The sequence below is a fragment of the Giraffa tippelskirchi genome, chromosome 13, assembly GCF_054371585.1.
Source record: "Giraffa tippelskirchi isolate mGirTip1 chromosome 13, T2T-mGirTip1v1.2.pri, whole genome shotgun sequence".
Classification (NCBI taxonomy): Eukaryota; Metazoa; Chordata; class Mammalia; order Artiodactyla; family Giraffidae; genus Giraffa; species Giraffa tippelskirchi.
The window spans coordinates 71,956,123-71,979,785 of record NC_137287.1 but is presented as its reverse complement, the minus strand read 5'-3'; the positions used below and the strand labels follow the sequence as shown (position 1 = coordinate 71,979,785).

The 23,663-nt window shown below is 40.7% G+C and overlaps 1 protein-coding gene across 14 annotated transcripts in view; it reads left to right on the top strand.

The window, feature by feature from the left end:
- FRMD4A (FERM domain containing 4A) overlaps positions 1-23,663 on the top strand; it is an 845,860-nt gene that overhangs the window by 785,472 nt on the left and 36,725 nt on the right. For all 14 annotated transcript variants that reach the window (XR_014072374.1, XM_081553514.1, XM_081553513.1 and 11 more), the window contains one exon: positions 21,896-22,029. Coding sequence is in view for 13 of the 14 variants with exons in the window: in XM_081553514.1 (XP_081409640.1) it covers positions 21,896-22,029 (134 nt within the window). In the remaining variant the exon portion in view is untranslated. The remainder of the gene's footprint in view (positions 1-21,895; positions 22,030-23,663) is intronic.

Genomic DNA, 23,663 nt, shown 5'->3' with positions numbered 1-23,663 from the left:
GCATTTTTTTGTTGTTATTGAGTTGTGTGAGTTTTTACATATTTTGAATATTAGTCCTTTATTGGATATATGATTTGCCAATATTTTCTCCCATTCAGTAGGTTGCGTTTTCTCTTAGTTGATGGTTTCCTTTGTTGTGCAGAAACTTTTTAGTTTGATGTAGTCCCATTTGCTTATTTTTTTTAATATTTATGTATTTGGCTGTACTGGGTCTTAGTTGCCACACTCAGAAGTTCTGATCTTTGTGGCAGTTTATGGGATCTTTAGTTGTGGAATGTGGGATCTGGTTCCCTGACCAGGGACTGAACCCAGGCCCCCTGCATTGGGAGTGAGACGCCTTAGCCACTGGACCACCAGGGAAGTCCTGATTCCCATTTGTTTATTTTTACTTTTGGTGCCTCTGCTTTTGATGTCAGATTTAAAGAAATCATCACCAAGACTGATGTCAATGATACACGATTATTGAAATTAAATTTTGAAGGATACTAGTAAGAATCCTGCGTGTGCTGCATTTTAAGAACCTTCTGTGTTCCCAGAGTGTATGGTATCTTGGTCCTTGTCAGGATCTCTCATAAACCTACCACCAACATTTTCCATCAGATTATCATGATGGTTATCAGACCTTCAGAGGTTACTCTTTTCAGTTCAGGCCCCTCCTGCAAATACCATCCATCTTCATTCTTTCATTCATCCTTCCACCCTTGTCTGTCTCCAAATTGTGTTGTAACTGAGCTGTATAACCACACTGTGATATTTTACAGTATAAACATTTTTTTCCAGCCCTCAAACTTGGCTAGGAACTATGCACAGCATTTTAAAAGTTACAGCCTCTCTCCTCAAAGAGTTTGCATACTGTGTATTGATGTAAAACAGAGATAAAATATTGTCAACTTCTAGTAACTCTGAAAGCGATTTTCCTATTTAACAAGGCCACATCATTACCAAGTACTGGACTTCGGTCATTTTAAAGGAATCTGAGGTCTCAGATGCTAAAGAAATGAAGAAATGTTATGGATATCATTAAAGAAGTCAGAAGTCCACTCTTAATAATGACCCATTCAGGGGCTAACATTTCAAAAAGAAACAGTCAGCAGAGTTGAAATGATTTACTAAGGCTCAGGGCCAGGACCTCCTGAGATTTTCAGTGGTGACACCCAGGGCTGTCCCGTAGGAGATCTGAATAGAGACCCTTAGAGGTGCTGAGCCTTCTGAGCTCTGTTGGATTAAAAGGGGTCAAGCTCTTACTTTCTAAAATTGCACTGTATGAGATTCAGATTCTAGGAAGGTTAGGGAACCAAATCCCAAATCCATTTGTAAAGGGGTGCTGGTGGGCAGGCTTTGAAAGATGTGTGGACCCTTGTCTCAGAGCACATCTACTGAGAGATGGCCTGGCCTTCCCAGGGTCCCCAGAGGAGGGGATATGGAGGCAGCTCAAGGCGCAGCCCCCCTTCCAGCCCAGCAGAGCCCCACCCACTGCCCCCATCGTGGTGGTCTCACCAGCTCTGCACCTCTGGGTACCCAGCCAGCCTGCTGCCTGACCACTATGGGGGAGATGGGGGTGAGCAGGGGACATTGTAGTCACTCTGCCTAGTTGCTCAGTCACTCAGTCCTGTACGACTCTTTGGGAACCCGTGGACTACAGCATGCCAGGCTTCCCTGTCCTTCACCATCTTTTTCTTAAAATCTCAAAAATGATGGGAAAGGGGGAAAAAATGGAATGACAAAATAAAAGACACAGGAACTGCATGTTGAACACACATGGTGTTTCCACAGGTCCTCTGAAAGCGAGGGAGAGTGGAAGATTGTCCTAGCATTGCTTCTAGAATTTGCCATCCCAGGACAGTTCTGGTTTCAGTGGGAAGGTAGGGGCTCAGAGAGATGTGTTTTTGCTTTTAGCCAATTTAAAGAAAATAGCACATACTCTTTTAGGAGAGACGCTGTGTTCTGCTTCCCCATGTGGATTGTTGCATTAACCATCTCTCCCCTCAAACAAACAAAAAAAAAGTCACTGTGCATCCTTTCTTAAAGAAATAGAACAATGAGACATGTTGTCTGTTTGAATGGAAATACAGGGGCAGAAGCCACCCACTCTCTCCAAAACAGAACGGCATGTTGTGTCTATAAATAGGAATCGGGCTGTGGGATTAATGAGACGACAGTTGAGTCATCTTCATTGTGAAGAGCAGGATTCCAAAGAATGTGGTGATGGATCTTTGCTTTAAAAAAAAAAAAAAAAAAAAATAGCACAAAGCCTTGCAGTCTGCTGGGATCCCTCAACTCTGACCTTTTCCGCTCTGGGGAAAAACATGTTGTACTGAGCGTAGGGCCTGCTCTGTCTGGGACCCATCCATGTCCATGACTCAACTCTTCACACGTTCACCTTCTCTGAATGCCAGCACTTCCTGTCATTGTTGGGAAGTTTATTAATAACTAGTGTAACAATGAGGGTGCCAGCTATCTGCCATCTCTCCTTCCAGAGGACTGATCTGATAGGCACCTGCCAGCTTTATAGTTCAGGGCTGTGTTCAGCTCAGAATACACAGCCCTGTAGTTGGTATCAATCACATGATATTTGGGGGCTTTTTTCTTCTTTTCGTCATCTTTTTTTTTTTAATGTAGATTTTATTCCTACAGCTCAAATGTATTTCCTTTATGTTTTGCAATTACTTGATATCGATTTTTTTTGCTGCATGGCATGTGAGATCCTAGTTCCCCAAGCCGGGATCAAACTCAGGCCCCCTGCATTAGAAATTCAGCGTCTTAACCACTGGACCTGCAGGAAAGTCCCATCTCCATCCTTTCTCTTCAGCTCTTGATCTACCTCTTCCCTGTATTTCTATTCAGCTTTCAAGTTCTATTGTCCTCTTAAGTCTAATGATGCCCAGATTCCTGGGCTCAGTGCCCTGCAGACGGGGTCAGCCTGCAGCACTGCCAGAGGGCTCACCTTCTGCCAGGGTGTGTTTATACAGGACTGTGTAACTGGTGAGGGCTGTGAAATCTCTGTGGAATAGATGTTTCTGGCCACGGCTTGTGAAGGACAGGCCTGAGTCAAAATACTGAGAAGACAGCATGGTTGTCATTTTCTGCTCTCTCATGGGGGGGGGGGGGTAAAAACACACACACACACACGAATAAAGCCATTTATACTGATATATGTATGCCCTCCTGTGTAAAGGAATATTGCCTGCTAAAGAAAACCAGGACAGAATGATCATCTATAGCCTAAGTGAATGACTTTGAAACTGATGGAATTTTAAACAGTGATAAAGAAATCACTGTCCCCACCCATAGGCTTTTTGCACTCTTCCCATTTATTGAGACCAGCCCTCTCAATATTGCCATCGAGTCAGAATTTTGGAGACAAAGGATAAGCCCTCGTATTTCACAATGTAAGAAATAGAAACCATATAAGTTAACTCATAACAGTATTTTCAACTGGGTACTTTACCAGATGCTGCTAATTTTTTATTAATTTTTATTGAAGTATAGCTACTTTACATTGTTGTGTTAGTTTCTCCTGTACAGCAAAATGAATCAGCTATACATGTACATATATCCTCTTTTTTTGGATTTTTCTTCCCATTTACATTGCCACAGAGCACTGAGTAGAGTTCCTTGAGTCATACACTAGGTTCTCATTAGTTATCCATTTTATACCTAGTATCAATAATGATACTGATTGATTGATCCCAATCTTGCAATTCATCCCACCCCTCTTTTCCCCGCTGAGTGTCCATATGTTTGTTCTCTACATCTGTGTCTCTATTTATGTTTTGCAAATAAGATTATTTGTATCATTTTTCTATACTCCACATATATGCATTAATATATATTTGTTTTTCTCTTTCTGACTTCACTCCATATGAGTCTCTGGGTCCATCCACGTCTCTACAAATGACCCAATTTTGTTCCTTTTTATGGCTGAGTAATATTCCATTTATATATGTACCATATCTTCTTTATCCATTCCTCTTTTGATGGGCATTTAGGTTTCTTCCATGTCCTGGCTGTTGTAAACAGTGCTAATAGGACTGCAGTGAATATTGGGGTACATGTGTCTTTTTAAATTATGGTTTTCTCTGGGTATATGCCCAGGAATGGGATTGCTGGATTATATGGTAGTTTGTTTTTTAGTTTTTTAAAGAACCTCTATAGTAGCTGTATCAATTTATATTCCCACCAACAGTGCAAAGGATCCCTCTTCTCCACACTCTCCAGAATTTATTGTTTGTGGACTTTTTTAATGCTGGCCATTCTGATGGGTGTGATTTTTTTTTTTAATGTTGAACTTGTATCTTACAACATTCCTGAATTTGGTTTTTAGCTCAGATTACATATGTATGTGCCTGTGTTCTTTGGATGGACATGTTTGCTCAATCGTGTCCAACTCTTTGTGACCCCGTGGACTGTACCTGCAAGGCTCCTCCATCCATGGGATTTTCCAGGCAAGAATACTAGAGTGGGTTGCCATTTCCTTTACCAGGGGATCTTCCCAACCCAGGGCTCAAACCCAGGTCTCTCACACTGCAGGCAGACTTTTACCATCTGAGCCACCAGGGAAGCCCATGTGATGGGTGTCAGGTGAAACTCCATTATAGTTTTGATTTGCACTTCTCTAATAATTAGTGATATTGAGCATCTTTTCATGTGTTTATTGGCCATCTGTTAGTCTTCTTCACAGAAATGTCTATTTAGGTCCTCTGCCCATTTTTAAATTTTTTTCTTTTTTTTCTATTGAGTTGCATGAGCTGTTTGTATGTTTGGGAGATTAATCCTTTGTTCATCACCTTGTTTGCAAACATTTTCTCCCATTCTAAGTGTTGTCTTTTTATGTTGTTTATGGTTTCCTTTGCTTTGCAAAAGTTTTTAAGTTTAATTACGTCCCATTTGTTAATTTTTGTTCTTATTTTCATTACTCTAGGAGATGGGTCAAGAAAGAGCCTGCTGAGATTTATGTCAAAGAATTTCTGCCTATGTTTTCCTCTAAGAGTTTTGTAGGGTCCAGCCTTACATTTAGGTCTTTAATCCATTTTGAGTTTATTTTTGTGTATGGTGTTAGGGTGCATTCTAATTTCATTCTTTTGCATGTAGCTGTCCAGTTTTCCCAGCACCACTCATTGAATAAGAAGCTGTCTTTTCTCTATTGTATATTCTTGCCTCCTGTGTCGTAGATTCGGAGAAGGCAATGGCAACCCACTCCAGTACTCTTGCCTGGAAAATTCCATGGATGGAGGAGCCTGGTAGGCTGCAGTCCATGGTGTCACAAAGAGTCGGACTCAACTGAGCGACTTCACCTTCACTTTTCACTTTCATGCATTGGAGAAGAAAATGGCAACCCACTCCAGTGTTCTTGCCTGGAGAATCCCAGGGATGGCGGAGCCTGGTGGGCTGCCATCTATGGGGTAGCACAGAGTCGGACACAACTGAAGCAACTTAGCAGCAGTAGCAGCAGTGTCATAGATTAGGTGACCATAGGTGTGAGAACTTATCTCTGGGCCTTCTATCTTGTTCCATTGGTCTATATTTCTGCTTTTGTGCCAGTTACCATACTGTCTTGATTACTTCTAGTATAGTCTGAATTCAAGGGCCTGATTTCCTTCAGCTCCATTTTTTATTTCTTAAGATTGCTTTGGCTATTCAGGGTCTTCTGTGTTTCTGTACAAATTGTAACATCTTCTGTTCTAGTTCTGTGAAAAATGCCATTGGTAATTTGATAGGGATTAGATTGAATCTATAGATTGCTTTGGGTAGTATAGTCATTTTCCCAATATTGATTCTTCCAATCCAAGCACATGGTGTATCTCTCCATCTGTTTGTGTCATCTTTGATTTCTCTCATCTGTATATCATGGTTTTCTGCATACAGATATTTTGCCTTCTTTGGTAAGTTTATTTATTTTTTTAATCAAAGGATAAGTGCTTTACAAGATTGTGTTGGTTTCTGCCATACATCAGTACTTATGTAGGTTTTTTCCTAGGTATTTTACCCTTTTCATTGCAATGATAATGGGATTATTTCCTTTATTTCTCTTTTTGATCTTTTGTTGTTAGTATATAGGAATGCAAGAGATGTCTATATTAATTTTTTTTTTGTTTTTTTCCAGTCATATTTATTTTTGAGATCTCAAGTAACATTCTTAAAAATAATAACAAGGAGTGAAATTTTTAGGCTATCCAAAGGAGGTAGGTGGGTTTTTAAGAGGTGAGCAATAGAGCAACCTTGGCCAAAGGAGTTTTGGAGTAGGGAGTGCAGGACTGAATTGTCAATGGGAGGTGAAGAAATATTTGAAGGCAGAGTTTGTCTGTGAAGAATGGAGAGTGGTTATTGAGCTAATTGAAACAGAAAGCAAGGTTGAATCAGGAAGATTCATTCTTAAAATAGAAAACTAGAGAATGTCTAACTAGTGAAAAGAAGAATTCAAGAGAGGGAAATAAAGTATGATCTAGAAAACAAATCACTGCAAAAGAAAAAAATAAGTGTCAGAGCACATGTAAGCATTGCCTTTAGATAAAAGTTGTAACATCTCTTTCACTGAAACTAGAGGGAAGGAAGAATGATTAAGTTATATGTAGGTGTGGGGATTTGGTAAAGCTTAGAATAAATTTCACCCTTCTGTTTTAATTTTGTATCCTGTGACTTTACTGAATTTATTGATGAGCTCTAGTAGTTTTCTGGTGGTGTCTTTTGGATTTTCTATGTGTATTATTAGGTCATCTGCAAACAGTGACAGTTTTACTTCTTTTCCAATTTGGATTCCTTTGATTTCTTTTTCTTCTCTGGTTACTATAGCTAGGACTCCCAAGACTATGTTGAATAATAGCGGTGAGAGTGGACACTCCTCTCTTGTTTCTGATCTTAGAGGAAATGCTTTCAGTTTTCCACCAGTGAGAATAATGTTTGCTGTGGGTTTGTCATATATGGCCTTTATTATGTTGAAGTAGGTTCCCCCTATGCTCACTTTCTGGAGAATTTTTATCATAAATTAAGTGTTGAATTTTGTCAAAAGCTTTTTCTGCATCTATTGAAATGATCATTTAGTTTTTATTCTTTAGTTTGTTAATGTGATGTATCACACTGAAGTATCCTTGTATCCCTGGGATAAATCCCACTTGATCATGATGTATAGTGCTTTAAATGTATTCTTGAATTCAGTTTGCTAGAATTTTATTGAGGATTTTTGCATCTATGTTCATCAGTGATATTGGCCTGTAATATTCTTTTTTTGTGATATCTTCATCTGGTTTTGGTATCTGGTGATGGTGGCTTCATAGAATGATCTTGGGAGTGTTTCTCCCCCTGCAATTTTTTGGAAGAGTTTGAGAAGGATAGGTGTTAACTCTTCTCTAATTTGATAGGATTCACCTGTGAAGCTATTTGGTACTGGACTTTCGTTGGAAGATTTTTAATTAGTTTCAATTTCATTACTTGTGATTGATCTGTTCATATTTTCTGTTTCTTCCTAGCTCAGTCTTGGAAGGTTGTACTTCTTTAAGAATTTGTTCATTTCTTCCAGAGTGTCCATTTTATTGGCATACAGTTGTTTGTAGTGGTGTCTTCTCTTACAATCCTTTGTATTTCTATGCTATCTGTTGTGGCTTCTCTTTTTTCATTTCTAATTTAATTATCTTGAGTCCTCTCCCTTTTTATCTTGATAAGTCTGGCTAAAAGTTTATCAATTTTGTTTATCTTCTCAAAGAGCCAGCATTCAGTTTTGTTGATCTTTGCTATTGTTTTCTTCATTTCTATTTCATTTATTTCTGCTCTGATCTTTATCGTTTCTTTCCTTCTACTAACTTTGGGTTTTGTTTTGGATTTTTTTTTTTTTTTTTTTTTTTTGGTTCTTCTTTCTCTAGTTGCTTTAGCTGTAAAGTTAGGTTGTTTATTTAAGATTTTTCTTGTTTTTTGAGGTAAGATTGTATTGCTGAAACTTTACTTTTAGAACTGCTTTTGCTGCATCCCATAGATTTGGGGTTGTTGTGTTTTCATTGTCATTTTTTTCTAGGTATTTTTTACTTCCTCTCTGACTTCTAGAGTGATCTCTTGTTTATTTAGTAGCATATTATTTAGCTTCCATGTGTTTGTGGGTTTTTACAGTTTTTCCTGTAATTAATTTCTAATCTCATAGAGTTGTAATCTGAAAAGATGCTTGATATGTTTTCAGTTTTCTTAAATTTACCAAGGCTTGATTTGTGATCCAAGATGTAATCTATGCTGGAGAGTGTTCTATGCACACTTGAAAAGAAAGTATATCCTACTGGTTTTTGGATGGAATATCCTATAGATATCAGTTGAGTCTGTTTGGTATAATGTGTCATTTAAGGCTTGTGTTTTCTTATTTTCTGTCTGGTTGATTCTGTTCTTTGGTGTAAATGGGGTGTTAAAGTCCCCCATTATTATCGTGTTACTGTAGATTTCCCTTTTTATGGCTGTTAGCATTTGCCTTATATATTGAGGTGCTCCCATGTTGAGTGCACAGATATTTACAATCATTATATCGTCTTCTTGGATTGATCCCTTGATCATTATGTAGTGTCCTTCCTTGTCTCTTGTAACAGTGTTTTATTTTTTAAAGTTTATTTTGTCTGATGTGAGTATTGCTACTCCAGTTTTCTTTTGAGATGCTATTAATTTTTTAAATAAGTTGCTCAATTCCCTCTCCTCCTCCCTCTATTTTTGTTTTTAATTATCTTTGTACCCTTCACCCTTTGGTAAAAGTGCCACTGAGTACTTTTTTTTTTTCCTGAGTCCCAGAGACTCTTAGCTGCCACCAAAAGGTGTTTATTTTCAAAATGTTCCCATTTCACTACTGTTTAACATGAACTAGTTTATTTTTAAAATTTCTGACCCTAATGAAAAGTTTTCCAGGCATGAACTTTTCACATTAAAAAAAATCACATTTCATTCCCTGAGATGCTTTCCAGAGATCACACATTTATCCTGAAATCTGCCAGGTGGCTCTATTTCCCATGTTCTCGTAGGACATCTTTTCTGTAAGAAATTCATAATTAAGGATTTGTGAGACAAATAAATATCTCTCATCATAAAGAAGGGTTCATGTTCATCCATACATCCTTTCTCTCATATTTATTCCTGGGGTATTTGCCAAAACTTTTCCTTACAGCTTTTATAGATCTGCTGGGAATATGCCTTCTTCCTTCTTTTTTTATCTTCCTAAAAGTCTAAGTAGACAGATAGTCATTTCCTTCCCTTACTTTTGGGACAACGGATTTCTTTCTTCTTTGGGGGACTGTTTGTTTCAAATTTCCCCCTGCTTTCAGAGAGGAAAGCACCCCTTCTGTCTCCTGAGGTCAGCGGACTGGTCATCAGAATTCCATCTGTGTAAAAACAGATGAGCCTGGTTCCTGACAACATTCTCTTCAAGAGGATACATTCTCATATCCGGTGCAGAGTAGCCCAGAGTCTTTTGAAAGATTGGAGCCCATTCTCCATCTCAGCCCGATGAGCACATCCTTCCCATTTGCCAGCGGGGCAGGGAGCTGCTGTTTGTGTGAGCTGGCCTTCTCCTCACATCCTGCCCCAGGGAACCAGCTGCCCATTGGGTGACAACTGGAGTTCCCCAGCTGGAACCTCTGGAAAGTCCTAGAAGCAGTTTCTCCAGAAGTGGCAGAACAAGTTTTCTCCATATCCCTGCCAGCAACATCACTAGCATCTGGGAGTTCACTCCAGAGATTTCCCAGAGCCCATTGAAAGTCACTCTCTGATCTTGAGCACATCATTCAAACTCTCCCGGCTGTGTTTGGTTAGGAATTGTCTTCTTAGAGGTCAGATCTTTTTCTCCCCTTCACTGGCCAGTTGATGAATGACTGATTTCTATAAAGGATGTAGATTGAAATATGATCATCCGATAGCCAAAGACAAAAGATATTTTCAATCTGGACTTATTCAAAGAGATGTTGACTAGGCAGTAAGTAAGATGAAAGGTTTTCCAGAGAACTAATGTGATGCTGGTCTTCCTGGCAGTGGACCACAGGGAGACTCAGCCTCTTCAGACTAGACAGGGACATCATCAGCCCTGCAGGCTAATTATCTAATTGGCCCTGGGATGTAGGCTCACTCACATGGCTGCCACCACCTCTCCCATTCAAGTGCATGGTTTATTTCCTTCCTCCTGCTAGATAGTTTTTTTGTGGCCAAACCCGAGGCTCTCTGAGGGCTGGGCTTATATCCGGTTACCTGTCTCCCCATCCCCTGCCCCCACCATGCACACAGACAGTACTTCAGAGACTTCTGTTGCTTCAATGGTGCATCAGAAGGACCCATGGGCTCCCCTCCGTCTTTCTGCCTATATGTTCATCCATACATCCTGCAGAAAGGGTCTGTCTGGGCTTGGAGAGACAGATAGGACTGCATGCTAGCAATGTTATAGCAAGAAAAAGTTTCTCCCCTTGTGGTATTTCCATCTTTAGGATGAGATAGACCAAACAGGAAGCTGGAATCCCAGCTCTGCCTCCTTGTGTCCTGGTGACCACTTCTATGGAAATGGGGTTAATGTCTTTGTGAGAATGAAATGAAGTAGAATATGTGGGAAGCTCCTGTCAGGGGTTCTGTAAAACTCCCCTCCCTTCCCTTTTTTCTCCCATGTTTCCTGCATGTGGACCTTCCACTAACTTTCTGCGTTTCCCGCCTGTTCACTGTTCTTCCTGCTTTACATTCTGAGGCTCCTCAGAATCGGGGTGCCAACTCCTAACAAAAGTCAGTGACACTGTTTAATACAAATAACTACAAATATTCATGTAGTGCCTGTGATGTTCTGAGCTCTGTTCTAAGCATCTTGCCAGCACTGTCTCCTTTGATTGTCCCAACTTTTGAAGAAGTCCTGTTTTCATTCTCACATTATAAGGGACTTAACAGATTGAGAGAGGTCATGTAACATTGCCGAGTCCTCACAGCAAGTAAGTCACAGAGCCAGGACACAAGCCTAGACTTGTTAACTCTAAACTACTAGATGGTAGTATTCTGCCTCCAGACACTACAAGACCAGTAGAAGTTTCTCAAGGTGTATTCACAGCACTCTATCCTTATAACCTTCGTGCTGCTTGAAAATTTGACACCACCAACAACAAAGTATTTATGCGCTACTTAGATCTTTCACAAAAATTCATAATCACTCCTGTTTTCCCCAGGGTTGCTACATCAGTTGATTATTTTTGGATAGCCCTTTCCAAGTAGCACCTGGCTACTGTTTTGTCAGTCTATACATTTTGAAATATCACTCTTCTGGCTCTAGGAAATTGCCGTCCATCTTCATATATCATTAATCCCAAACACAGCTCAGATTAAACAGTGTTCAAGTCTACAGTTATTTGCTTTGGTTTTTTAATAAGATGCAGCTGCTAAGCTGCTAAGTCGCTTCAGTCGTGTCCGACTCTGTGCGACCCCATAGACGGCAGCTCACCAGGCTCCGCGTCCCTGGGATTCTCCAGGCAAGAACACTGGAGTGGGTTGCCATTTCCTTCTCCAGTGCATGAAAGGGAAAAGTGAAAGTGAAGTCGCTCAGTCGTGTCCGACTGTTAGCGACCCCATGGACTGTAGCCTACCAGGCTCCTCCGTCCATGGGATTTTCCAGGCAAGAGTACTGGAGTGGGGTGCCATTACCTTCTCTGAATAAGATGCAGAGGTCAGTCCTTTAAGTGCTGGTCGATAATTAGACATTTCCCTTAGATGTGAAGCACTCTGTAGCAATAGCTGGGAGAGGGACCAGAGTTGCCACGATGTTTGTCTGTTCTGGAGGCAGGGATGGGAAAGAAAGAGGAGGAAGATGACACCGTATGTAAGGTTCCTTTTGTAAAATCTGTAAAAATAACTCCTAGAGGTGAAAGGGAACTGCCTCAGTAAGTCATTTATTAACAGCTTATTTACCAGAGACATATAGAGTGTTTCAACATTCACTTACATAACAAATCACCAGTCACAGGTGTTAGTTTCCACAGAAATCCCCTGGTCAGCAGTGTCTGAAGTACCAGATTCTTTGAGTTTGGAGAAATCTTGGGGGTTAGTTAGTTGGTCATTTTCTAGTTGGAGACATCATGGCTCTGAGAGGTTAACAACCCAAGTGTGTGTGTGTGCTCAGTTTTGTTTGACTCTTTGTGACCCCATGGACTATAGCCTGCTAGACTCCTCTGTCCATGGAATTTTCCAGGCAAGAATACTGGAATGGGTGGCCATTTCCTACTCCAGGGGAATATTCCCAACACAGGGATAAAACCCACATCTCCTGCATTGGCAGGTGCATGTTCAACACTGAGCCACATGGGAAACTCCTACAAGCCGAGATCTGACACCATGAAGACCTACAAGACCCTCTAGAACTAACACCCAAACAAGATGTCCTTTTCATTTTGGGGAACTGGAATGCAAAAGTAGGAAGTCGAGAAAAACATGGAGTAACAGGCAAATTTGGCCTTGGAGTACAGAATGAGGCAGGGCAAAGGCTAATAGAGTTTTGCCAAGAGAACTCACTGGCCATAGCAAACACCCTCTTCCAAAAACACAAGAAATGACTCTACACATGGACATCACCAGATGGTCAACATCGAAATCAGATTGATTATATTCTTTGCAACCAAAGATGAAGAAGCTCTAGACAGTCATCAAAAACAAGACCGGGAGCTGACTGTGGCTCAGATCATGAACTCCTTATTGCCAAATTCAGACTTCAGTTGAAGAAAGTAGGGAAAACCACTAGACCATTCAGGTATGACCTAAATCAAATCCCTTACGATTATACAGTGGAAGTGAGAAATAGATTCAAGGGATTAGATCTGATAGACAAAGTGCCTGAAGAACTATGGATGGAGGTTCATGACATTGTACAGGAGACAGGGATCAAGACCATCCCCAAGAAAAAGAAATGCAAAAAGGCAAAGTGGTTGTCTGAGGAGGCGTTACAAATAGCTGTGAAAAGAAGAAAAGTGAAAGGCAAAGGAGAAAAGGAAAGATATGCCCATTTTAATGCAGAGTTCCAAAGAATAGCAAGGAGAGATAAGAAAGCCTTCCTCAGTGATCAATGCAAAGAAATAGAGGAAAACAATACTCCTCAAGAAAATTAGAGATACCAAGAGAACATTTCATGCAAAGATGGGCACAATATAAGGACAGAACTGGTATGGACCTAACAGAAGCAGAAGATATTAAGAAGAGGTGGCAAGAATACACAGAAGAACTATATAAAAAAGATCTTCACAACCCAGATAATCATGATGGTGTGATCACTCACCTAGAGCCAGACATCCTGGAATGCGAAGTCAAGTGGACCTTAGGAAGCATCACTATGAACAAAGCTAGTGGAGGTGATGGAGTTCCAGTTGAGCTATTTCAAATCCTAAAAGATGATGCCATGAAAGTGCTGCACTCAATATGCCAGAAAATTTGGAAAACTCAGCAGTGGTCATGGGACTGGAAAAGGTACTTTTCATTCCAGTCTAAAAGAAAGGCAATGCCAAAGAATGCTCAAACTACCACACAATTGCACTCATCTCACATGCTAGTAAAGTAATGCTCAAAATTCTCCAAACCGGGATTCAACAGTACGTGAACCATGAACTTCCAGTTGTTCAAGCTGGATTAGAAAAGGCAGAGGAACCAGAGATCAAATTGCCAACATCCATTGGATCATAGAAAAAGCAAGAGAGTTCCAGAAAAACGTCTACTTCTGCTTCTTTGACTACGCCAAAGCCTTTGACTGTGTGGATCACAGTAAACTGTGGAAAATTCTTCAAGAGATGGGAATACCTAACCACCTGACCTGCCTCTTGAGAAACCTGTATGCAGGTCAGGAGGCAACAGTTAGAACTGGACATGGAACAACAGACTGGTTCCAAATTTGGAAAGGAGTATGTCAACGCTATATATTGTCACCCTGCTTATTTAACTTATATGCAGAGTACGTCATGAGAAACGCTGGGCTGGAGGAAGCACAAGCTGGAATCAAGATTGCCAGGAGAAATATCAATAACCTCAGATATGTAGATGATACCACCCTTATGGCAGAAAGTGAAGAAGACCTAAAGAGCCTCTTGATGAAAGTGAAAGAGGAGAGGGGAAAAGTTGGCTTAAAGCTCAACATTCAGAAAGCTAAATTCATGGCATCTGGTCCCATCACTCCATGGCACATAGATGGGGAAACAGTGGAAACAGTGGCTGACTTTATTTTTCTGGGCTCCAAAATCACTGCAGATGGTGACTGCAGCCATGAAATTAAAAGACGCTTGCTCCTTGGAAGAAAAGTTATGACCAACTTAGACAACATATTAAAAAACAGAGACATTACTTTACCAACAAACGTCCATCTAGTCAAAGCTATGGTTTTTCCAGTAGTCATGTATGGATGTGAGAGTTGGATCATAAAGAAGGCTGAGCACTGAAGAATTGATGCTTTTGAACTCTGGTGTTGGAGAAGACTCTTGAGAGTCCCTTGGACTGCAAGAAGATCCAACCAGTCCATCCTAAAGGAAATCAGTCCTGAATATTCATTGGAAGGACTGATGTTGAAGCTGAAACTCCAGTAGTATGGCCACCTGATGCGAAGAACTGACTCATTTGAAAAAACCCTGATGCTGGGAAAGATTGAAGGTGGGAGGAGAAGGGACGACAGAGGATGAGATGGTTGGATGGCATCACCTACTCAATGGACATGAGTTTGAGTAAACTCCAGGAGCTGGGATGGACAGGGAGGCCTGGCAGGCTGCAGTCCATGGGGTCACAAAGAGTCGGACACAACTGAGTGACTGAACTGAACTGAACTAGGTTGGAAATCCAGATGTCTTTTATCCTTCACAGCTCCTCTCAAAGATGGCAGATTCCCATCTTGTTCATTTCTATGGGTCTGAACGTATAACCTTGGAGTGGTGTTGCCTGTGAAAAGGCATGTGTGTGCTCACATACCTGGAAATGGATAAACTATAGTAACCAAGAACTTTTATACCATTCACCATGTGTAGGTGCTGATTGGAAATTATTTCTGTGCTTAGAATCCTTCCAGATGTGCTCACGATCCTTTAGTTTGCAAGACGCTCATTGCCCTGAGCCCCTGAGGCTCTTCTGATCGTGTTTCTCCCCTGGATTCATTCTATTCTGTCACTTGAGGGGATGAAGAGTGACTGTCTGCCTCCCAGTTTCTGGCTGTCTGGCTATTCTGCCTTTTAGAAGCCACACCTGCCTTGTAAGGATGTCTGAAGGGTAACAACATCAACATCACAGAGCACTTGGGGCTCCTTCTTCTGATGCCCTTGAGTTTCTGTCTGTGGTGCTGTTACTGGTGCACCCTTGTCACTGGGCACTCAGCTGCCTCCCCCCATGGTTGCCATATTTGCCTGGTTGCAGGTAACAGCCCCATAGACTCAGATCCCATAAGCTCCAGAAATGAGCAGCTATAAGAACTCAGCACGCTCACCCAGATGGTGCATTTCCTTTTCAGAAACAGAAGCACTGGGAACCTCTTTTTCAAATGCATTGTGACAAGAACCCCGATGCAGAGCTGCCTTAGCTAGAGAAGGGTGGAGTGGGGAGCCCAAGACCTGCTGAACTTCCTTGACCCCCATCCCACCCTCATCCACAGCCACCTAAAAAGCGTAACTACAAACCCAGGGGCTCAAGAAACAGAATTTGGAAAGTGTCCAGACCTCTTTCTCTTCTTCTAAAGATGAGCTTTGGAGCCCAAATGGCGGCACAGAGAGCTTCTTTTCTTTGGCAAATGGCCTCCTGGAGCAGTGGCGAGAAAGTCATTTCAATCATATCTCTCCTTCTGATTCTACCCAGTGTGTACCCATGTGAGTATGAGCACTCACTCAAGTCTACCCTAGATACAAGCTAAATGCTGAATGTGTGTGATCTCATTAGTCTTTATTTTCTAGACATCCTTTTATTTATTTATTTACCACACCACATGGCATGTGGAGGGAAGATCCCCTGGAGAAGGAAATGGCAACGCACTCCAGTATACTTGCCTGGGAAATCCCATGGACAGAGGAGCCTGGCGGGCTACAGTCCATAGGGTCGCAAAGAGTCAGACACGACTGAAGAGACTTAGCACACGTGGAATGTGGAATCTTAGTTCTCCAACCAGGGATCAAACTCAGGCCTCCTGCTTTGGGAGTGCAGAGTCCTAACTACTGGCTCACCAGGGAAGTCCTCTCATTAGTCTTTTCAGCAGATTGAGGAGGGCAGGTCACTTGCCCAAGGTCACTCATCTAGTGAGTGATTTAGAATACATCCAGACCAGATCATTTTACCCTCTCCTCGCCATCCAGTTACCATGATAATAACACTCTGCGTGTCTAGGCCAGCCAGCTCATTTACTTTGCTGAGATTTAACTTGGTGCCTGGCACCATATTCCTACTGAAGCAACTTCAGAATTAAAGGTGTGAAGCAGTGCCAGCCAAGTGTTAGTGGTGCCCAATACAGAGACAGCTCTTGAACCACCACTCTATCTTATGTGAGCTTGGTATTCAGGCTAATCATTAGGTTGTTGTTCATTCGCTAAGTCGTGTCCGACTCTGCAGCCCCATGTACTGCAGCACACCAGGATTCCCTGTCTCTCACTATCTCCCAGTTTACTCAAACTCATATCCATTAAGTCACTGATGCCATCCAACTATCTCATCCTCTGTCGCCCCCTTCTCCTCCTGCCCTCAATCTTTCCCAGCATCAGAGTCTTTTCCAATCAGTCACCTCTTTGCATCACATGGCCAAAGTATTGGAGCTTCAGCTTTAGCATCAGTCCTTCCAATGAATATTCAGGGTTGATTTCCTCCAGGATTGACTTATTTGATCTCCTTGCTGCCCAAGGAACTCTCAAGAGTCTTCTCAAGCACCACAGTTCAAAAGCATTAATTCTTTGACACTCAGCTTTCTTTATGGTCCAACTCTCACATCCATACATGACTAATGGAAAAACCATAGCTTTGACTAGATGGACATTTGTCAGCAAAATGATGTCTCTGCTTTTGAATACATGGTTTAGGTTTGTCATAGCTTTTCTTCCAAGGAGCAAGTATCTTTTAATTTTGTGGCTGAAGTCACTGCCCGTGGTGATTTTGGAGCCTAGGAAAATAAAATCTGCCACAGTTTCCACTTTTTTCTTATCTATTTTCCATGAAGTGATGATACCAGATGCCATGATCTTAGTTTTCTGAATGTTGAGTTTTAAGGCAGCTTTTTCACTCTCCTCTTTCACCCTCATCAAGAGGCTCTTTAGTTTCTCTTTGCTTCCTGCCATTAGAGTGGTATCATCTGCATATTTGAGGTTGTTGATATTTCTCCCATCAATCTTGACTCCAGCCTGTGATTCATCCAGCCTTACATTTCACATGATGCACTCTGCATAAAAGTTAAATAAGGAATGTGACAATATGGAGCCTGGACGTACTTTCTTCCCAATTTTGAACCAGTCCATTGTTCCATGTCCGGCTCTAACTGTTGCTTCTTGACCTGCATACAGCTTTCTCAGGGAGCAGATAAGGTGGTCTAGTATTCCCGTCTCCTGAAGAATTTTCCAGTTTGTTGTGATCCACACAGTCAAAGGCTTTAGCGTAGTCAATGAAGCAGAAATAGTTGTTTTTCTGGAATTCCCTTGCTTTTTCTGTGATCCAACGGATGTTGGTGATTTAGTCTCTGGTTCCTCTGCCTTTTCTAAATCCAGCTTGTAGGAAGTTCTCGGCTCATGTATTGTTGAAGCCTAGCTTGAAGGATTTGAGCATTACCTTGCTAGCATGTGAAATGAGCGCAATTGTATGGTAGTCTGAACAAACTTTGGCATTGCCTTTCTTTGGGATTGGAATGAAAACTGACCTTTCCAGTCCTGTGGCCACTGCTGAGTTTTTCAAATTTGCTGGTGTAGTGAGTGCAGCACTTTACTAACAGCATCAACTGTTAGGATTTTAAATAGCTCAACTGGAATTCCATCACCTCCAGTAGCTTTGTTGGAAGCAATGCTTCCTAAGGCTCACTTGACTTTACACTCCAGGATGTCTGGCTCTAGATAGTGATGACACCATTGTGGTTATCTGGGTCATTAAGAGCTGTTCTGTATAGTTCTTCTGTGTATTCTTTCCATCTCTTCTTAGTATCTTCTGCTCCTGTTAGGTCCTCGCCATTTTTGTTCTTTATTGTGCCCATTTTTCCATGAAATTTTCCCTTGGTATCTCTAATTTTCTTGAAGAGATCTCTAGTCTTTCCCATTCTATTGTTTTCCTCTATTTCTTTGCATTGTTCTCTGAGGAAGGCTTTCTTATCTCTCCTTGCTGTTCTCTGAAACTCTACATTCAGTTGGGTAAATCTTTCCCTTTCTCCTTTGCCTTTGCCTTTCGCTTCTCCTCTTTTCTCAGCCATTTGTAAGCCCTCCTCAGACAACCACTTTGCCTTCTTACATTTCTTTTTCTTTGAGATGGTTTTGGTCACAGCTTCCTGTTCTTCAGACACTCCGTCTACCAGATTTAATCCCTTGAATCTACTTGTCACCTCCACTGTATAGTCATAAGGGATTTGATTTAGGTCATACCTGAATGGCCTAGTGGTTTTCCCTACTTTCTTCAATTTAAACCTGAATTTTGCAATAAGGAGCTGATGATCTGAGCCACAGTCAGCTTCTAGTCTTGTTTTTGCTGACTGTATAGAGCTTCTCTATCTTTGCTGCAAAGAATATGATCAATCTAATTTTGGCATTGCCCATCTGGTGATGTCCGTGCGTAAAGTCATCTCTTTTGTTGTTGGAAGAGGGTGTTTGCTATGACCAGTGTGTGCCCTGGCAAAACTCCTTTAGCCTTTGCCCTGCTTCATTTTGCATTCCAAGGACAAACTTGCCTATTACTCCAGGTATCTCTTGACTTCCTACTTTTGCATTCCAGTCGCCTGTGATGAAAAGGACATCTTTTTTTGGTGTTAGTTCTAGAAGATATTGTAAATCTTCACAGAACCATTCATCTTCAGCTTCTTTGGCATTAGTGGTTGGGGCATAGAGTTGGATTACTGTGATGTTGAATGGTTTGCCTTGGAAGCAAACCAAGATCATTCTGTCATTTTTGAGATAGCACCCAAGTATTGCATTCTCAACTCTTCTGTTGACCATGAGGGCTTTTGCATTTCTTCTAAGAGATTTTTGCCCTCAGTAGTAGATATAATGGTCATCTGAATTAAGTTTGCTGATTTCTGTCCATTTTAGTTCACTGATTTCTAAAATGTTGATGTTCACATTTTAGGAATTATTTAGGCTAGTTGTTATAAATAATAATAATTTAGGTAGTGCTAATGAGCTCAAAACCAAAGCTTAACTAGTCTTGTAACTAGAGGTCAGATCATCCAGAAATGCTGTGCTTTACCACCCAGAGTTTAATGTTGTGATTTTTGCCATCCTTTAAATATAACTCATTCTTAGATTAGACTTCATAAATCATCATTTCCTATTGAGAGGTTAGGTAGAGGTGAGAGGGAAAACAATGAATGTTTCATTTGTGCTAGAAATCCTTTAATCTTCTTGGACCCAAGTTTCCCCAGGTCTGTTTTTTAAATCTAAAGTCTGACTTCCTTCCAGTATTATTTTATATTCTTATTAATTCTTTCAACGATGAAATAGAGCTTAGCTCATTAAATTTGCCTGTGTCTTCACCTGTGGTTAGTGACTACGGCTAAGAGAATGAAATTAAGATTCAAAATAGTTTTTTAATAGCTGTGTTATCTTAGATGGATGTAGACTGGATACAGTTCAGGACTAATAAGCTCGGGGTAATTGACTTATGGGGGTAGAAAACCTGAAGCATTTCAAAAAGGGGAGCCTGCAGTAGTGTCCAGCCATGTGTCACATGAGCACACCATATGGATTTAGAATCTGAGAGATATGAGGTCATAGACACTTTGTGAGGGTCAAGTTTTCCTTTGCATTTACTGTTGAATTTGGAAACATGCAACTGAAGCATGACAAAATCCAGGAAAGAGCTTCAAAAATGATTAAAAGCTTGGAAGGTCGATTCTATAAAGAAACCACTTACAGGGACTAGATTTCTTTACCGAGATGAGATACAACTTAATTATAGCATCTAAGCATATGATTGACAACAGTATTTGTTTATTCAAGCTAGTATGTATTGCCAGTATGGAGACATAAAAATGGTCCATTCCTGCAGTGATGGAGATTCTCTGTTTCAAGTTAGAATGGAGAAGAGGGTAAGGGAAGCCTAAAATGAAGTCAAAGTGTACCTAAACATTGAAAATTCTTGAGGATTAGGGTTATAAGAACCTAGGTGCCTGGTAATTGAGGGAACATGGGGACTCCTGCTCAGAGCCTAAAGAAGAGAGAAGAGTCATATATTTATGGGGATGATTGGAGCATCACAGAGTTTTTGATGTAAAAGCATTGAAGTCTTTTCTAGTATTGATTCTGAGACACCTTCTTTAACCACTGGAAGAAACAGGACAGTTGACTCTTGAGAATTCCTTTTGGATTATTCTCAAATCTGTCATCCATTCACTGAATCATCCCAAAATGCTTCCTAAGGAAATATAGTTCCCACCCCTCCCTCCAACAAATCCTGCTGGAATTTTTATTGGGATTACAATGATTCACTGGTTTAGTTCCTGAAGAACTGACATCATTACAACACCAAGCCTCCAATCCATGACCAGAGTACTTCCCTATCTTGTTTGAGGTCTTGTGTTTTTCTCAGCAGAGTTTTTTCTACTTTTCATTGTGGAGATCCCGTCCACCTTTCACTAGATGAATCTCTAGGTATTCGATGTTGTTTGATGCCGTTGCCGATCTCATGACAGGTGCCCCTTGAAGGCACACCCATCCATTTCTAAGATTTCCACTCTCCGCTCTCCATGGCACAAGAAGCAAAGTAATCAGCAACTTCTCCTTTCCCAAGGAGTCATGGTCCTTTGTCTAACCATCCAGGTAGAAAAGGTATAATAGCTTCCCTGCAGGAAACCTATTTCAGAGTCCAAACGTTGCAGCCCAGAAATGATTCTTCTGGTCAAATGTAAATCTCTCCAGTTGGCATTTCAGCTTATTTTCCTTTTGTTTGGTTTACAGTTTGCCTTACACAACCGTTTCCTATCTAGCAGGCTGCTATTTGAATCAGCAAGCAGATATTTTTATGCTTCATGTAAAAATAGGGATAACTTTTATTAGGAGGGAGTTTGCTCATGATTCAAAAATCTTGCATTCAAAGTCTTGCATTCAAAAACTACAATAAAAATCTAATTTTATTTTTTAACTATATGTGCTTAGCTAAAAAGACCAAAAGAAAATGCTTATTGGTAGTTATCTCTCGGTGACTAGCTTATGGATTATTTTTATACCTGTCTACATTGTCAAGTTTTTATGATAAACATGCATTATCTTTGTACTAAGAAAAAAATAAGCACTTTAAATGGAAAGAAATTAAAACTATGTATTAAAATGACTGGCTCAGGAATTGCCTGGCAGCCCAGTGGTTAGGACTCTGTGCTATCATTATCAAGGGTGCAATTTCAATCCCTAGTAGGGGAACTAAGATCCCTCAAGCTGTGTGGCATGGCCAAAAAAAATTAAACAAAATGACTGGCTCAATTTACTTCCCCTTCATGGTGCAAAATGTTTATTAAAATTTGCTAGTGAAATTAAAATGGATGTGCGACATATCTTAAGATAATCAAGGAAGAGAAACTTCTCTTTCAGGCATGTACATTTCCCTGCCAGTCTTTCTGACCAGCTGCAAATTACCCAGAGTGCTGAGAAGTTGTTCCTCAAGCTTGGAGCCCCAAGCACCTGTTTTATTTCAGACTCCCTTGATTCCAGGGGTAAATCCCACATCCACAGCGTGGGCTTCGATCCAGTTCCTTTGTGGTCCAGATGTGCATCCCTTCGTCGATTGGCCTGGTAACCCTGCTGTTAATTGACAGGTTCTCAGGAATCGGATAGCTCTCAGTCGGCCAAGAAAGACATGCTGGCGGCCTTGAAATCCAGGCAGGAAGCTCTGGAGGAAACGCTGCGCCAGCGGCTGGAAGAGCTGAAGAAACTCTGCCTCCGAGAAGCAGTGAGTACCCCTGGTTCATCCTGTGTGCTCATCTGTGCTCGTGTATTTATAAAAGGCAAGGGTGGGCCTCAGAGCGGGCATAAGAGGGAAGCAGGACCTCTTCTGTTGATGACACCCAGCCCCTGGGATGAGCATCCCTCATCTTGGACCACACTGAAACACTGACAGCAGTGAAAGCACGTTTTGGCAGAATTCCCAGTGAGAACCTCCCCCCAGAGGCCGAATGACAAGTAGTAATAACAGTCATGATAACAACAGTAAACAGCAACATTTGCATGGTACCTCATAGTTTATAAAGCATTTCCTCATATGACAGGACCACGTTGGATGGAATAGTTTGCCATCTTCCTAAGACTTTGTGCCTGCATTTATCATTGTTATGGCTTTTGTTTCTCTTGACTATATTTCAGATTTATTTTTATTGAGATTATAGTGAGAAGCACCTTTGGGGATCAATAAGGAGATCAGGATTTCATCTGATATATAATCCTCTTTAAAACTCATGACCTGATGTTTGTCTTTTAGTGGTTTTCTTTTTTTTTTTTTGGTAGGTGATGCTTTTTTTTCTTTAGTTTTTTATATTTTGTTTGTTTGTTTTGTTTTTACAGTAGGTCTTTGGTTATCTATTTTAAATATATCAGTGTCTACATGTCAATCCCAAACTCCCAATCTGTACTTCCCCCTGGTAATCATAGATTCATTCTCTAAGTCTGTGAATCTGTTTCTGCTTTGTAAATAAGTTCATTTGTATCATTTTTTTTTGTATTTCACATATAAGTGATGTTATATGATATTTGTCTTTCTCTGTCTGACTTACTTCACTTTGAATGACAATTTCCAGGTCCATCCATGTTGCTGCAAATGGCATTATTTCCTTCTTTTGGATGACTAATATTCCATTGTGTCTATGTACCACATCTTCTTTATCCATTCATCTGTCAATGGACATTTAGGCTGCCTCCACGTCTTGGCTACTACAAACAGTACTGCAGTGAACATCGGGGTGCATGTATACTTTCAAAAAAAGTTTTTCTGGTTTCAGAAAAGTTTTTCTCCAGATATATGCCCAGGAGTTGGATTGCTCCTAAACATATATCTGGATCATATGGTAGCTCTATTTTTACTTTTCTGAGGAACCTCCATACTGTTTTCCACAGTGGCTGCACCAATTTACATTCCCACCAACAGTGTAGGAGGGTTCCCTTTTCTCCACACCCTCTCCAGCATTGATTATTTGTAGGCTTTTTGATGACGGCCATTGAAACTGGTGTGAGGTGATACCTCACTGTAGTTACGATTTGTATTTCTCTAATAATTAGTGATGTTGAGCATCTTTTCATGTGCTTTTTTGGCCATCAGTATGTTTTCTTTGTAGAAATGTCTATTTAGGTCTTTGGCCTATTTTTTGATTGGGTTGTTTACTTTTTGGATATTGAGTTGCATGAGCTGTTTGTAAATGAAATCTTAGCCTCATCATCTAAAAAAATATTCTAATTTTATGCAAAGCAATGCTTCCTCAGGTATACACACACACACACACACGTCTCACGTCTCATTGAGATTTAGGGGCTATAGCAGATCACTATTGATATTTATTTGTGTGTCTTTTTCCACCACCTTCTGCTTATTCCACA